General features: G+C 37.9%; 1 protein-coding gene across 1 annotated transcript in view; it reads right to left on the bottom strand.

Moving 5' to 3' along the window:
• Positions 1-3422: 3422 nt before the first annotated feature.
• Positions 3423-16946, bottom strand: part of hpse2 (heparanase 2) — a gene marked incomplete at both ends in the record, with an annotated part of 93843 nt that continues 80319 nt past the window's right edge. The window contains 2 exons of the mRNA XM_081350782.1: positions 3423-3585; positions 13509-13655. Coding sequence (XP_081206908.1) covers positions 3423-3585; positions 13509-13655 — 310 coding nt within the window. The remainder of the gene's footprint in view (positions 3586-13508; positions 13656-16946) is intronic.

The raw sequence follows: 16946 nt of genomic DNA on the forward strand, positions 1-16946 counted from the left end.
TCAGCTAGCAGCACAAAGGAATCGCTGTACATGGGATTTATAGTGGCTCTAAAAGTATTTGGACACTCAAGCAACACTTAAACTTCCAACATATCAAGCCAAGTGGCATTTTTTAAACGTTATTACATTTTTAAGCGTGACTTAACTGTCCAACACTTTTACGGCCCCTGTATCAACACAGAATAAGGTAGTGTTTAATATAGCAAATTAAAACTGTAAGCTCAGGTTCACACTGTTATAGTATACATGTATACATGACACTAAAGGACAACAATTGAGCTAATTTCCTGAGCTCCTCAGCAAACTTCAGAAACTCCCTACTCTCCTTTCAGGCTTCAAAAGAGTCTGAGCTACAATGGGAAGTCTTGTAAACTTGTAAACATTATAAATATAGAGCAGTATTTCTCAGAGAACCAATGAATATTGAAATGAATAAAGACGCTTTTGTGTGTTACAGGTGAAACTCGACATTTTTCAAGCCTTTATTTGTTATCATTTTGATGATTATGGCTTACAGCTTAACCCCAAATTCAAAATCTCAGAAATTTTAAAAATGTTCACAAGCTGTGAACCATAATCATCAGCATTATAACAAATAAAGGCTTGAAATATCTCACTTTGCATGTAATGAGTCTATATAATATATTAGTTCCACCTTTTAAGTTGAATTTTTTTTAACTAATTTTTCGAGTTTCACCTGTATGTGATTCCTTTCAAATTTAGCAATGAACTATGAGGATGTTTTAGTAAATATCTGTATCTTCCCATCATACCTTAACCGTTGTACAGGTTGAATTTATAAAGCAGCAGCAGCAAAAAAAAAAAAAAAAAAAAAAAAAAAAAAGACATTGAAAGATATTAGTCAGGGCATGGGTCAATGTTTTATGGCAAAGTTATAAAGATGATGTAAAGGACCGTTTATATTTACTGTCCTGTGATTACAAATCGAGATTTGCCCTTTTGGCTTTAGACCCTAGAATCAAAAAGTACACAAGACAGTAATTCAGATCAAACTGATATTTGTGCAGCGTGATTTTGCAGGATTAACCTCCGTTGTTGGTCCTGGAACAACATTTCTAGCAAGCAATCGCAGTCCTAACACTTGCAACCCTACTCTTAACATCCAAGGGGAATGATTGGTAGAAAAGAACATTGTTCAGGCCCCTTAAATCTATCCCTAAAATGTGATTGGTTGACAGACTGGAATGTTGTTTAACAACCAACACGGATGTTGATCCAGGAACACGTCCTCCTCGGCTAAATCACATTAAGCTGACAGACAGGCCCACACAGAATCTGCTCCCACAGAACTCCAGAGAATTGGAACGGCTGTCATTTACATCTTTCGCCCTGTGCATTTTCATCATTCAAATATTTGGGCTAATCTGATAATGTTTCCAGCGACCAATAAGAGCGTTGTACTGTCGGTTCTGTTTAACACATTTCACCATGTTTAAATCCGTTCCACACACTCTTAAAAAGTAAAGTTTCCAAAAGGCGGTTTTGCAGCGATGCCATAGGAGACCCATTTTTTGGCTCCCTAAAGAAACTTTCAGTGAAAAAAATCAAGTAATAAAAACTCAGTGAGTGTTTTAGCGCAATTTTCTCACGTCATGGGATCACAACACTAAGAGATAGTAAATATTTTCCTGGATTTTTTTTGTGCGTTCCCGAGATTAGACCTTCCTTAACATAATGACGAAAACCCGAAGTCTCTAGGTGGTCTGGTTGAGGAGCAGATAGAAGTGCAAGATTGGTGCGCACAGACAGAACAGAAATCATGAGTTAACAATCGCAATTTTGTCCGGTGGAAAATTGCGCTAAAAAAATCTAAAGAACCTTTTTCCATTATAAATCCATTATAGATCCTTTTGTGGAATGGAAAAATTCCATGGATGTTAAAGTGCCCCTATTATTATTATTTTCAGATATTATCTGTCATGTAATGTTATTGTAAATAAATTTATAAATTAAATGTAAATAAAGTTATTGGAAGTTTGGAAGCCTCCAAAGCTGAAATGCAAATATGGTAATGGACGTTTCGTTTCCGACAAGCCCTGTAAGCAGTAGACCAATCACAACAGACTGGGCTGAACATCTGACCAATCAGAGAAGAGTAGGCTCGTGGAAAGATGGGGTCTAGAGAGACGTCTAGACGTCTAAACCGTTTCAGACACTGAGAGATGAGGTGAAGATGCAATGTATATTATGAGAAAATTCAAGTGTTTTTGACCTTGTTGGATGCGTTTTCGCCTATTGTAGGAGACCTCCAAAACAAAATCAGGAAGCTTTAAAAAAAATAGCATAATAGGAGCACTTCATGGAACCTTTATTTTTAAGAGTGTAGTTTTCTCCCAAAATCACAGCAGAAAATGTCAAAAAAAAAGAAAAGAAAAAAAAGTTTGATTAAGCCTGGGCCTACTTGATTTTACCACATCTGACCTGCACATTAGCACTGGGTTTGTAGTTTACGATGGTCTTCAACATCGGATTACAAAGCTCTCAGTGACACTGCTATGCTGGTGAGAAGAACTGCGAGGCAGTGTTTACACCTGATGTTAAGATGTGTTTTGGTCGATCGGATCACAAGTAGACGAGGGAGACACATTCCCGTTTATACCTGGTCTTTTAATCTGTCTCTTTTGTCCACTTTCAACCACTTCTGTCCTGATTTCTTCGAGGGGAGGGTCAATGGGTGGGTAAATGTATGTGCTTTTTCAGATTTTTTGATCTAATGGACAAAATAAGCTTGCACTATTTACATATGAACGTGAACCAGAGACGACGGAGAAACACACAGAGAGCAGCAGCTTTGATAGCCAAAAGTTCACACCAAACGCAGTGAGTGTGAGTTAGAAATCAGAAATGGTGAGAAAACACTGTGCTTGGTACATTTTTTGGCTTCAAACCAAACCTGGTTCTTCAGTCGACAAAGTTTCAATCCTATCTGTCTAGTGTGCTTCCCATGTTTACGCATTAGGTCAGTAGAAGGAGAGAAGGCGGTCTTTTGTGGCTGTTCGAACGCATTCAACCACATGAGCGTTTACACTACGAAAGCAATCCAGTTGAATGCGTTTTCAAATACCTCTGGAAGTGGTTGAAAGTGGACAAGCTCAAAACGTTTTAGACCCTATTTACACCTGCAATTCTGATCCGATCGACCAAAAGGCATCTTAATGCCATGCTCCTGCAACCAAAAGCAACAAAAACACAAAAGGGCAGCCAATATACATTCACTTTCCACACGTCAAGCTGCTCTTGTGGGGAAAAAAAGAAGAGGAGAAAATGTTGTTGGAAGCATTCAGTGCAGCCCTTGCTTGAACGAAGGGGTCTTTTCCACGTCTCTGTGGACTTACTAAAAGAGAAGGCCATGAGGAGCTGGTGCATTGAGCAGAAGGTCGTCTGAGGTCGGTCAGTGTGTGTTATCTACGGCAGGCATAAGCGTTAATGTTCTTGATGACGTAGAAGCCGATTGAAACAGGTGGCATAGCTATCGTTCTTCCCGCCCTGAGCGTCCGTGGCTTCAGCTCAGGTAACGTCTCATTGTCCACCATATGCAAGTGTTCTCCATTCAGCTGCACAGACCTGCAGAGCAAAGGGAACTGTGTTAGGATGCTGCAGATGGGAGGATTGACAACCTGTTTTATATCGATATGTCAATGTGAGAGCTGCAGACACTCAATGAGGAGTTGTAATCCTCAGAGGTTATAAAAAAAAAAATAATTGCAACAGGCTTTCAGATATATAAATTCATTCATTTTAAATCAAAAATCAGTCCAAGTTTAATTTTAGACAAAAACAGCTGGTTTTAGGACCCAGTTACATCAAGGGTAAAGGATGTCTAAAAACATTGTAATATCTCTGATGGTGCACTAGAGGGCGCTATAGCTGCATTATCAACCTTGTAGAAAACAAACATCACCAGTATGAGAGTGCTCAGAACTCCTGGATGCTATTCACTACCATTCAAAAGTTTGGGGTCATACATTTTTCTCTGTTTTTGAAAGTCTCTTATGCTAACCAAATCTAAAACATTAATATTACAGTAAAACATTAATATTACGAAATATTATAGCATTTTAAAAGGTTTTCATTTTAATATTTTTGAAGATGGAGCGAACAGAGGGATTTGAAATGTAAAAACTAAGTTTTTTATTACTCAACAGGTAAGGTATTTTCTTCAACAGATAAATTGCCACAGGCGGGCCTAAAGGTCTCTAATAGAGTTTGTTGTAAAGCATTATCCATTGTGAAGTATCATATTCATCCACACAGTCACGAAGATCCGAAGCACAACCAAAACAATGTTCTTCCACAAAATGAATGCAGTTTTGTTTTTTAACCGCTAGAGGCCCAAAAGTTACATAGTGTACCTTTAATATTTAAGTGGAAACCTTGAAACTTTTCAAGAATCTTTGATTAATAATAATTTTTGTAAGAAAATAGTTTTTTATAACATTATAAATGTCTTTACTGTCCTTTTTGATCAATTTAATGTGTACTGAATAAAAGTAGCCTAATTTCTTAAAACCAACTGAAGTTAAGAAATCATACACAATTTAATAATAATAAAATTAATGCTCAACTTAATGCAAAATAACTGTAACTATTAGACCCAGGCCTATATTATTCATTGATTCAGCGTCTTCATTATGGGAAATGGAAGGTTGCATTGCATTGTGGCATATAATATTCTCTGCAACGTGGAGTAAGAGTACTATTCTGAGCATAGCCAGTGATTCAGTCATCTTTCTTAACATCAACTAAATACAACAACTGAGAAAGAAAACAAAATAGGCTATTCCATCAGTCTCTATGGTCCACAAAAGCACATCTCGCATGAAAGATGTTACATGATAATCATAAACTGAACGAGTGAGTCTAATCAAATTAACATTGATTCCTAACAGGTGGAGGTTTAAAGCTTAAATGTTTAAATGCTCTTATGAAAAATGTGAAATCATGCTAATCCCTTAGCATGCCTTCCTGAGCAGCAGACATCTGGATGATCCATCCCATCACCTCATCTTACAATGCCACAGACTGAACTGATCAGGAAGCTGAGTTTGCTTTGGGCCTGATTCTGAAACCCTTCTGAAGCGCAGTTTGACGGCAAGCATCAGACGCGACGGTGAGGAGGGATTGTTGATCTTCACAATCAACGTTCCCCCGGGAAGAATGTATGCTCAGGAGATCAAAGCAGACAGAAGTATGCAAGGACACAGTCAGTGATGTTTTTGCTCAGGGCTTCTGCAGAAGAAGGTCCGCATTTCCTTTGGAGAGGATGCAAATTATATTAACGTCTCCAGATAGTTCTGGAGCTTTAACGGCCTCTGGCTACAGATGTAGGTATGTGTTTGAGAAATGACAAAGCCTCAAGGCATAGAGAGATCACACACATCTGCCAAGATTGCACAGTAGGGTTTACGGCTCCAGGTCTAAGTTCCCAAAACTGTTGTATCTCAGACTCAAAAGATTAACGTTCAGAACAGCATTTAAGGCTTTCAAAAAGCTAACCGGGTTACCTATGATGTACTGATTTTTGGGAGAGGAATTTAAAACATTAAAACTTGCTCTCCGGTTCTAAATATTTAGAGCAAGTGCTAGGCCTATTCAGAATATTCCTAATGATTTTCTGTGATAATGCAAATATAGAGCAAGCCCTTTTAATTGTTCAAACAAATTTAATGATCAAAATAGGCTACTGTAAACAGAAATACTGTATTATTATGATATAAAGTAAATGTTTATTTTAACTGTATATTTTTAAAATAATGTATTGCTGTGACGGCAAGGCTGAATTTTTAGCAGGCATTACACATAGGCTTGTAACTTAAAAAAAATGGATTCTCCGACGCATCGCGATTCTCTCTTCAACGGCTATTCTGAGTTTCATTTTAAGCGTTTCATATGCGAACAGCCGTATTCTGCTTGCTATTCCACACCCACCCACAAAAACCCTTGAACTTTCCATAAAATCATCTTATATAAAAGTTCAAAAAGGTTGAAACGAATTACAAGGCAATCGCGTGCTTGTGCTGATGTGAGAAACGCGCTTTGCTTTGCTGCCAGTTTTTCAGTGTTTTTTTTTTCCTCAAAATGCTCTACGAATGCTTCATTTATGCCTTTTGGAATCCAGTAGATCTATATTCAATACACAAACTCACTTAGCTACTGACAGACGGCTGCTTTCAAATGCTCACGTGAGTTTTGTGTAGAGCGCTACCGGAAAGCGGCTGTGTGTGACCCCGTGTAAACGTTAAATGTAGGCCTACAGTTACACTGTAGTGTAAGTTATGTCTTAAGGGATTAGAAAGAGAAAAATCACTCACTGCTCTAGACTGCAAAATGTTCAGATACTTAAAGCACTCTTTGTTTATTGCTTGTAATATATATTCATTTGTTCCTCTTTACTATTTGCTTGTATGCAGCGTTGGGTAAGTTACTCTAAAAAAGAAGGCCTAATTCATTAGCTACATCTTCAACAGTGTAGGCTAGTTCAATTACTCTACTTCTTATTCTCTCTAAAAGGTATTGCACTACTTATTACTAATTACTTTCTAAATCTAACATCAACCTCAACCAGTTGAATACAAGGATAGACATGAAACTGCTCTTTAATTCTTTCAAATAAATATTATAAAATTGCATAAATTGTTGAACTGACCAAAGTGAGGAGGTTACATTAAAAACATACATTTTAACATTAGACGTTGTGAAATCTGTTTTATATAGACTTATTCTACAGTCAACAGTAGCCTACGTAAGTAGTAACTGTAGGCCTACTTAAAAAAAATCAATTTTTACAGTAATAACTTAGGCCTACAAGCAGTGTTGGGTGTAATGCAACTACTATGTAGTTCTATTCAAATCTTAACATTCAATTGTTTTAATAAAATTGTTAAAATGTACATTTAAAATGTAATTGTTAATAAATTTAAGATTTAAAGTCAGTAAACAAATTAAGTAAGAAAAAAAATGTAGATCAAGAATTTAGATAAAAATTTAGATTCGATCGTTTGGAATCGAATCGTGAAGTGCCTAAAGATTCCCACCCCTATAATCACACAGCGAGAAAAAAGAAACCCTGTATAGAAAAAAAGATGCATCGCAGACCGCTGAATCATACTCGAATTGAATTGTGAGGTGATCCCCCAATATTATATATATATATATATATATATATATATACACACACAAAATTATAAACAACACTTTTGTTTTTGCCCCCATTTTTAATGAGCTGAAGACTTTTTCTATGTACACAAAAGGCCTATTTCTCTCAAATATTGTTCACAAATCTGTCTAAATCTGTGTTAGTGAGCACTTCTCCTTTGCCGAGATAATCCATCCACCTCACAGGTGTGGCATATCAAGAAGCTGATTAGACAGCATGATTATTGCACAGGTGTGCCTTAGGCTGGCAACAATAAAAGGCCACTCTAAAATGTGCAGTTTTATCACACAGCACAATGCCAAAGATGTCGCAAGTTTTGAGGGAGCGTGCAGTTGGCATGCTGACAGCAGGAATGTCCACCAGAGCTGTTGCCCGTGAATTGAATGTTCATTTCTCTACCATAAGCCATCTCCAAAGTTGTTTCGAAGAATTTGGCAATACATCCAACCGGCCTTACAACCGCAGACCACGTGTAACCACACCAGCCCAGGACCTCCACATCCAGCATCTTCACCTCCAAGATCGTCTGAGACCAGCCACCCGGACAGCTGCTGCAACAATCGGTTTGCAAAACCAAAGAATTTCTGCACAAACTGTCAGAAACCGTCTCAGGGAAGCTCATCTGCATGCTCGTCGTCCTCATCGGGGTCTCGACCTGACTGCAGTTCGTCGTCGTAACCGACTTGAGTGGGCAAATGCTCACATTCGATGGCGTCTGGCACTTTGGAGAGGAGTTCTCTTCACAGATGAATCCCAGTTTTCACTGAGCAGTGCAGATGGCAGACAGCGTGTATGGTGTTGTGTGGGTGAGCGGTTTGCTGATGTCAACGTTGTGGATCGAGTGGCCCATGGTGGCGGTGGGGTTATGAAATGGGCAGGCGTATGTTATGGACAACGAACACAGGTGCATTTTATTGATGGCATTTTGAATGCACAGAGATACCATGACGAGATCCTGAGGCCCATTGTTGTGCCATTTATCCACGACCATCACCTCATGTTGCAGCATGATAATGCACGGCCTCATGTTGTAAGGATCTGTACACAATTCCTGGAAGCTGAAAACATCCCAGTTCTTGCATGGCCAACATACTGGATGCTCTGATGCTCTGGATCGGCGTATACGACAGCGTGTTCCAGGTCCTGCCAATATCCAGCAACTTCGGACAGCCATTGAAGAGGAGCGGACCAACATTCCACAGGCCACAATCAACAACCTGATCAACTCAGGTTGAAGGAAATGTGTGGCACTGCGTGAGGCAAATGGTGGTCACACCAGATACTAACTGGTTTTCAGACCCCCCAAGATCCCCTCCCCACCCCCCATACAGTAAAACTGCACATTTTAAAGTGGCCTTTTATTGTGGCCAGCCTAAGGCACACCTGTGCAATAATCGTGCTGTCTAATCAGCATCTTGATATGCCACACCTGTGAGGTGGATGGATTATCTCGGCAAAGGAGAAGTGCTCACTAACACAGACTTAGACAGATTTGTGAACAATATTTGAGAGAAATAGGCCTTTTGTGTACATAGAGAATGTCTTAGATCTTTGAGTTCAGCTCATGAAAAATGGGGGCAAAAATGGGTTGCATGTATAATTTTGTTCAGTGTATATAAAAAATGCATTTACACAGAGATTATAATAGCTGAAATTGTTATTAGGACTGTTAGTAATGTTATTGTTAAAATTATTCTTTTATATTTGAAATGAGAGCTGCTGTCTCTTATTTACCCAGCTCTTCAAACACCCCTTTCTCTTTTTGTTTCCATTTTGAATTACAGAATATGATGCAAAACAGACAATGACAGATTCACCAAACACATAGGGAAAATTTTATCCTTGAAAAAGAGCAACTCTGTCTGAAAGTGTTTAAGTGTGACCCCACAAAATGAGCAGTTAATTTCCCTGCATATGTGTTACAGAGGATTTAAGCATTGGAATGTGTCATGAGTAACTTTATAGTCCGCCTGTATATGTTACTCACTGAATTTGCTCAGGAACACACTGATTCAGCCCATATGGAGCTGTGGGCATTTCTGAAGACAAATACTGTGCATGTTTTACTACTACTCACTGCTCAGACACAATATACCAATTAACCTAACGCCATCCAACAACAGCTGAAATGAGTAAACTGTATAGAAAGTGCAGTATGAACAGAGTGGATGGGAAAATACCTTAATTTTAAGATTCTTTGGAATCAGAAAGAAGCTTTTCCCTACGAAAAATGTTATCAAACGTGGCAAGAGGATGGTTTATGATTATTAACCGTGGGAATGGGTCTATCAAAACACACATGGTTATGGGTTTTGTTTTTATACTGGTCTATAATAGATTGCTTACTGTGATATAACTTTCTGCTTCTTCCGAATATTCCTTTCTATCCTTTATTTAAACTGTTCCTCCTGTTGTGGGATGAAGGGATTTAAGTGTAGACTTATTCACATAGGTTCTGTTTAACTGATCAACACCATGATCATGTTTTCAAAGTATCATGCTTAACTCCCAATAATAGACGTTTAGGTGGCCCTTTGGATCCCACAATTCCTCAAAAGAAAACAAGAAAAAAAAAAAAAAAACGAGAGGAGTAGAAAAACTGGTTGAAATTCAAGCTGAAAGCTGCTGACAAAACTATTGCCAACATCTGCCCCGAAGGAAGCTGCATTTCACTGTACTCTCAGTTTAAATTGAGCCTCAATAAACCAAGACAATGTTATTATGCTAATTCAATTGGATTGTCCATGTTTAATGGACGTTTTGATGTTTTGTTCTTGGCTTCAAATGATTTCTAGTGGAAAACTCAAAACAGAACACTCTCTGAAAAAGATGATGTGTTTCTTAACAGCCGAAGCAGTAAAAATACAAAAAAAAAAATCAGTGAAACGTCTCAGAGTAAAATGGGGTGTTTGTGACCAGAGAGGACATTTGTGAAGTTTCTCACTCATGACTAATGTCTTGTTGGTTGAACAAGACAGATTTAACATGTCAAGACCAACAAAATGTCACATTTTAAATTCATTTGCTGAGCCAATCTACTCGACACTGCATTAGAAGCATTTATGTGACAGAAAACATTAAACAGGAACACATTAACTGAAAACACATTCAGACGAGCAGATGAATTCAACCAGATGAATTCATAAGAAAACGGCTCAGGATAGGATGTAGACCCATTTGTTTCAGCTGTGCGTTGGCTTCATCAGGGAAGCGAGTGGGAACAAGATAATCCTCATATCCCATTTAAGAGTTTGAGAAGATGAACAGACCGTGTTTTCATTACCCGGGTCTCTCTTTTGCCCTTTCCATGATTAGGTTAGTGTCGCGAAACGGGATTCCCATTTGTGGAAGAGTTGAATATTTAGTCAGAAAACAGTTAGCTCAGCTGTGCGTTTAGTCGGTTATAGAGCACCAGATTTATCTCTGTTCCATCTGAGTTAATGTTTAGTAAAGTAACAACACTCCACATTGATTATTATAGTAAACCGAGAACAGAAGCATAAACCACATTCTTAAATAAGCTGAGGTCAGAGATCTGCGATAAAAAGTATTTAAATATATATAATAGACTATAACACAATATTATACAAAATAATATAATACGACTTTATTATTATTATATTAATTACTATTTTGCTTAGGGGGAATCCTGTTTCACCGGTATTAACCGAACCATAATAAGTTTAGTAAAGAAACAAAACACCATATTGATTATTATATTAAATTGAGAACAGATAAACACATTCTAAAATAAGCTGATGTCAGAGATCTGCGATAACTAGTAATAATATAATATTAATACAATACTTACATTATAACTTAAAAAAAACTTATAAAACCTCATTATAACTTAAATCCCATTTCACGGGTACTAAGCTAACCATAGTATAAAAATATAATATAAAAAATAACTTTATTGTATTTATAATATTTTATTATATTATCATACTTAATTTAAAATATAACACCACAGAACCTTTCAAAAGGGCAAAATAATTTAACAAAATCACAATGTATTTTTCGGTCCCCCTAATCAAAAATTATATAAAACTATATATTAGTGCTGTCAAATCTAACATAAGTTTTTGTTTACATAATATGTGTGTGTGTGTGTATTATATATATATATATATATATATATATATATATATATATATTAGTGGTGGGCCGTTATCGGCGTTAACGCAGCCTCTTATCGCGCGATAAAAAAAATATCGCCGTTAATCTATTCCCCAAATTGGGTTGGGAGATGACTCAACTACACAAGTTATGATGACGCAATCTACCCGCGGCCGCGAGGTAAACCCGCGGCTGCAGCGCATATTCGTCATCATCTTAAGTAAACACGGCTGAAAGTATAAGCTGGTGAAAAAGATCAACATCTTTTGCAACATCCATTATTTGGACTTGGTTCAGATTTAAGCCGTCCGACAAACAGCAGCAAACTATAGACAGAGTGTGTGGGGTAAAGGTTTGGTAACACACGACTAATCCGTTCTACCACCTCAAATTCAAAACGAAACATTATATCACTGAATACCAGCGCGTGCGTATTATTCCCATTCCAATATATCTTAGTGGTGTAACGTTTACAAATAATCTCTGTCTACGCCCGATTTTAAGAATCGTTGTTGTGTTTATTGTCTAACTGATGTATTTTCAGTTAAAAAGATTCTAATTTTAAATTTGGGGTTTCATAAGCTCCAAGCTATAATAAACATTAGACCTACCGTATTTTCCGCACTATAAGGCGCACCGGATTATAAGGCGCACCTTCAATGAATGGCCTATTTTAGAATTGTTTTTATATAGGGCGCACCGGATTATAAGGCGCATAGAATAGAAGATACTGCAGTCAAACGTTTGACTGGGTTTGCGTTATGCAGTGGTCACCAACCTTTTCAAGCCTAAGATCACATCCAAAGTAGAAATGTAAACCAAGATCTTCCACTTGCAAAAAATATATAAAAAAAACAAGTGGCTGAGCTGTAAAACCTTGTTTATACTCGACGCATTCGCATGAGCGCGAAGGTAATAAAAAATCTAATATCCGTCTGCTCGGGCAGATTCGGCTTAACAGCGCGCGCGCCTCCGCATCAGAAGATGCACGACTTGAGCCGAATCTGCCCGAGCAGACGGATATTAGTACATCTCATCATCACACACCGGCACCCAGTTTGCGCGTCTAAATCAGTTGTATGGTCTGGTGTTCAGTCTAAAACAAAACAGTTGCGTCAAGTATAAATGCCTCGTCTGTTTGGGGAGTTGCGCGCGCAGTCAACGGAGGCTCGCGCTCCGGTGCCAGCCGACAGTATAAACAAGGTTTTAAGTCAGCGGTTGTTTTACAGACATTAACATAAGGCGCCAGGTCCATATATATAAGGCGCACTGTCGTTTTTTGAAAAAATTAAAAATTAAAATATGTACTTAAGTCTCTGCAGCTAGTGTACTTCAATTTTATTTATCTGCAAAATTATGTTGTATACTTACAGTTTTGCACAATATATGTTCTCAAAACTACATATACAGTATATTATAATAAAACCATTTCAGAACAGGTTACATAGACCCTGCTAAAAAACTGCTAAATGTATTTTTTTTAAAGGGTGTATGTAGTTTTGAGAACATATATTGTGCAAAATACAACATAATTCGTTGTCGCAAGAGGCTGCAATGTATATCACAATATACATTTTAGGCCATATCGCCCATCCCTAATTGATAGCCTATAGTAGGCCTAGTTGATTATAACATAGGCCTACCTAATGTTGCCTACGGACGGTAACAGTACAGTAGTAACCTTTTACAGTGAGTAGAACAGCTTTCTCAAACAGTTTGTGATGCATTTTGGAAACAGGAGATGAGCCCCTGGTCTAATGCACCACCTGGCTTGAGAAACCCGTTCTCAAAGACTTACTTTTATAGTCATTATTTGGGTTGCACACATATTATGAATGCCTTCGGCAGAATTCAAATGAGCCATTTTAATCTAGATTAATCTAGATTAATTTCAAAATTAATCTAGATTAATCTAGATTAAAAAAATTAATCTATGCCCACCTCTAATATATATATATATATATATATATATATATATATATATATATATGTGACACACAGACAAGCACACACACATATGTAAACAAAAAACTTTTATGTTAGGTGCGATTAATCGATTTGACAGCACTAAAATACATACAGTATATATATATATATATATATATATATATATATATATATATGAGATGTTAACATTGAGTATATACAACATGTTTTTGTGTTATTATTTTGCATGTCAGTGAATTGCTGTCACAGACGACAACTGACTTACATGGAGTGAAGTCCACCAGTGCCGAAGGGCTGTAGCAGGTATTGGTGAACGGTTTTATTTCGTAAAGTCCCGGCCAACTTGATTTTCTTCCGTGATCGATGCAGGTTGATGATGTAGATTGTTATGGACCCTCTGACATAATCGTGACTGCAGGAAAATAGAAGAATCTATTAAAAATGTATGATACAGCAACTCAACTTAGATCATAAGATAAATTAACATATAATTTCATGATTTTTTTTTTGATTTTTTTTTATATTTGACTTTCACTGATGTACACTAGCATATACACTACAGTTCAAAAGTTAGGATTTGTTTATTTGAAAGACATTAACACTTTTATTTAGCAAGGACACATTAAAATGACAGTAAAATACATTTACACTGTTACAAAAGATTTATATTGCAATTAAATGCATTAAACTTTTTAATCAAAATCCTGATGAAACCTTATTACAAATAAATATTAAGCAGCACAAACAAACAGACTAAAAGCCTCAAAACTTCAATACTGATAATAGAGTAGACACACACACGCACACACACAAAACACAACTGAAAAAAACAACAAAAAAACATGGGCAGATATTGTAACTAAAATGTATATACAGTGAGGAAAATAAGTATTTGAACACCCTGCTATTTTGCAAGTTCTCCCACTTAGAAATCATGGAGGGGTCTGAAATTGTCATCGTAGGTGCATGTCCACTGTGAGAGACATAATCTAAAAAAAAAATCCAGAAATCACAATATATGATTTTTTAACTATTTATTTGTATGATACAGCTGCAAATAAGTATTTGAACACCTGTCTATCAGCTAGAATTCTGACCCTCAAAGACCTGTTAGTCTGCCTTTAAAATGTCCACCTCCACTCCATTTATATCCTAAATTAGATGCACCTGTTTGAGGTCGTTAGCTGCATAAAGACACCTGTCCACCCCATACAATCAGTAAGAATCCAACTACTAACATGGCCAAGCCAAAGAGCTGTCCAAAGACACTAGAGACAAAATTGTATACCTCCACAAGGCTGGAAAGGGCTACAGGGAAATTGCCAAGCAGCTTGGTGAAAAAAGGTCCACTGTTGGAGCAATCATTAGAAAATGGAAGAAGCTAAACATGACTGTCAATCTCCCTCGGACTGGGGCTCCATGCAAGATCTCACCTCGTGGGGTCTCAATGATCCTAAGAAAGGTGAGAAATCAGCCCAGAACTACACGGGAGGAGCTGGTCAATGACCTGAAAAGAGCTGGGACCACCGTTTCCAAGGTTACTGTTGGTAATACACTAAGACGTCATGGTTTGAAATCATGCATGGCACGGAAGGTTCCCCTGCTTAAACCAACACATGTCAAGGCCCGTCTTAAGTTTGCCAATGACCATTTGGATGATCCAGAGGAGTCATGGGAGAAAGTCATGTGGTCAGATGAGACCAAAATGGAACTTTTTGGTCATAATTCCACTAAATGTGTTTGGAGGAAGAAGAATGATGAGCACCATCCCAAGAACACCATCCCTACTGTGAAGCATGGGGGTGGTAGCATCATGCTTTGGGGGTGTTTTTCTGCACATGGGACAGTGCGACTGCACTGTATTAAGGAGAGGATGACTGGGGCCATGTATTGCGAGATTTTGGGGAACAACCTCCTTCCCTCAGTTAGAGCATTGAAGATGGGTCGAGGCTGGGTCTTCCAACATGACAATGACCCGAAGCACACAGCCAGAATAACCAAGGAGTGGCTCTGTAAGAAGCATATCAAGGTTCTGGCGTGGCCTAGCCAGTCTCCAGACCTAAACCCAATCGAGAATCTTTGGAGGGAGCTCAAACTCCGTGTTTCTCAGCGACAGCCCAGAAACCTGACTGATCTAGAGAAGATCTGTGTGGAGGAGTGGGCCAAAATCCCTCCTGCAATGTGTGCAAACCTGGTGAAAAACTACAGGAAACGTTTGACCTCTGTAATTGCAAACAAAGGCTACTGTACCAAATATTAACATTGATTTTCTCAGGTGTTCAAATACTTATTTGCAGCTGTATCATACAAATAAATAGTTAAAAAATCATATATTGTGATTTCTGGATTTTTTTTTAGATTATGTCTCTCACAGTGGACATGCACCTACGATGACAATTTCAGACCCCTCCATGATTTCTAAGTGGGAGAACTTGCAAAATAGCAGGGTGTTCAAATACTTATTTTCCTCACTGTAGCTCTCCTATTTTAACATCTGAAATTCAACATACATTGTTTGTTCATTCTAATCTGGTTGATACTGACAAGAAACATTGAGCTTGTTCCCAGAATTCCATTTACAAGAGACAATGTGTAATATTTTTATACGAATCCAAAACCTTCTGTGATTTCATTTCAGTACACAATAACCAAATAATAAAGTACTGTATATAAGCAAAGGAGGCCAGGACTACGTCATGTAAAAGAGCAGATTGTTTTCATATAACAACTGTAAAAGCATTAGCTCCCCTCCCAAATTCACAGGGGTAACAAAAGCTTTATATGTGTTGGACGATCGTGCTTATGTTACAGAGATTCCAGCATACTTGTCCTTGTTTTCGGGGTAATACCGCTGAAGAGCAGGCTTTAGGGAATATTAACTTAATTAAGATGAGTATCTGGCAACATGATTAGGCAAACATGATAAAATTCAATAAAGATTCTAACGTAAAGGCAAGGAAAACATAGCTGCAGTGCATGAATACCACATGTTGTAAAGGGCCGACCGCACCGGTCACAGCTTGGCTTTTGTCAGACAAGCCTGTTAGTAATCTCACCAATCACAAGCAACCCGGGCCATGTGCATCTTTACACCTTGGCGCACAGTGAATAGAGTTCAACGGGAAAAATTCAGGAAAGAGACAAACCCGAGACAGTGTAATGAAAACATCGCTCATGTCATGTGATACATGTGTGGTGTCTCAGTTTTAATAGACTTTGGTAACTTGGGTAGATATTTTCCAGAAGGGCGCATTAGATCAGACGAACAGATCGAAAAATGATAAACATTGTCCAAGACTTTGAAACAATGTGCCTCTCCAGCATTCGCATGGGGAACGTAAACATGGAATCCTTTGTTTGATGTTGGCGACTGGTCCTGGGGAAATGTGGACCGGAGAAACCACTCAAAGCACCGAAAAGCAGGCCTGTTTTGTATAAGGGTGTTGTGATGGATTAGTGAAGATACTGAAAGCATATCCATGACTAGTCTGACCGGCCATTTTAACCACTAATAGAACGAAAAACTTGAAAGAGGTCGGAGGAATGAGACCCGAATGTCTGACTCTGGAATGTTTTTTGCTTTTGCACTATAACACATTGGAAATTCTTGGAATTAGATAATAACATTGTTGACATTTCAATAAAAAACATTTTCGTCTTTCACCGATAAAAAGTCAAAGGACAACACCGTGCCACTGGACAG

The sequence above is a fragment of the Scardinius erythrophthalmus genome (genome assembly GCF_964197995.2).
Source record: "Scardinius erythrophthalmus genome assembly, chromosome: 21".
NCBI classification, from domain to species: Eukaryota; Metazoa; Chordata; class Actinopteri; order Cypriniformes; family Leuciscidae; genus Scardinius; species Scardinius erythrophthalmus.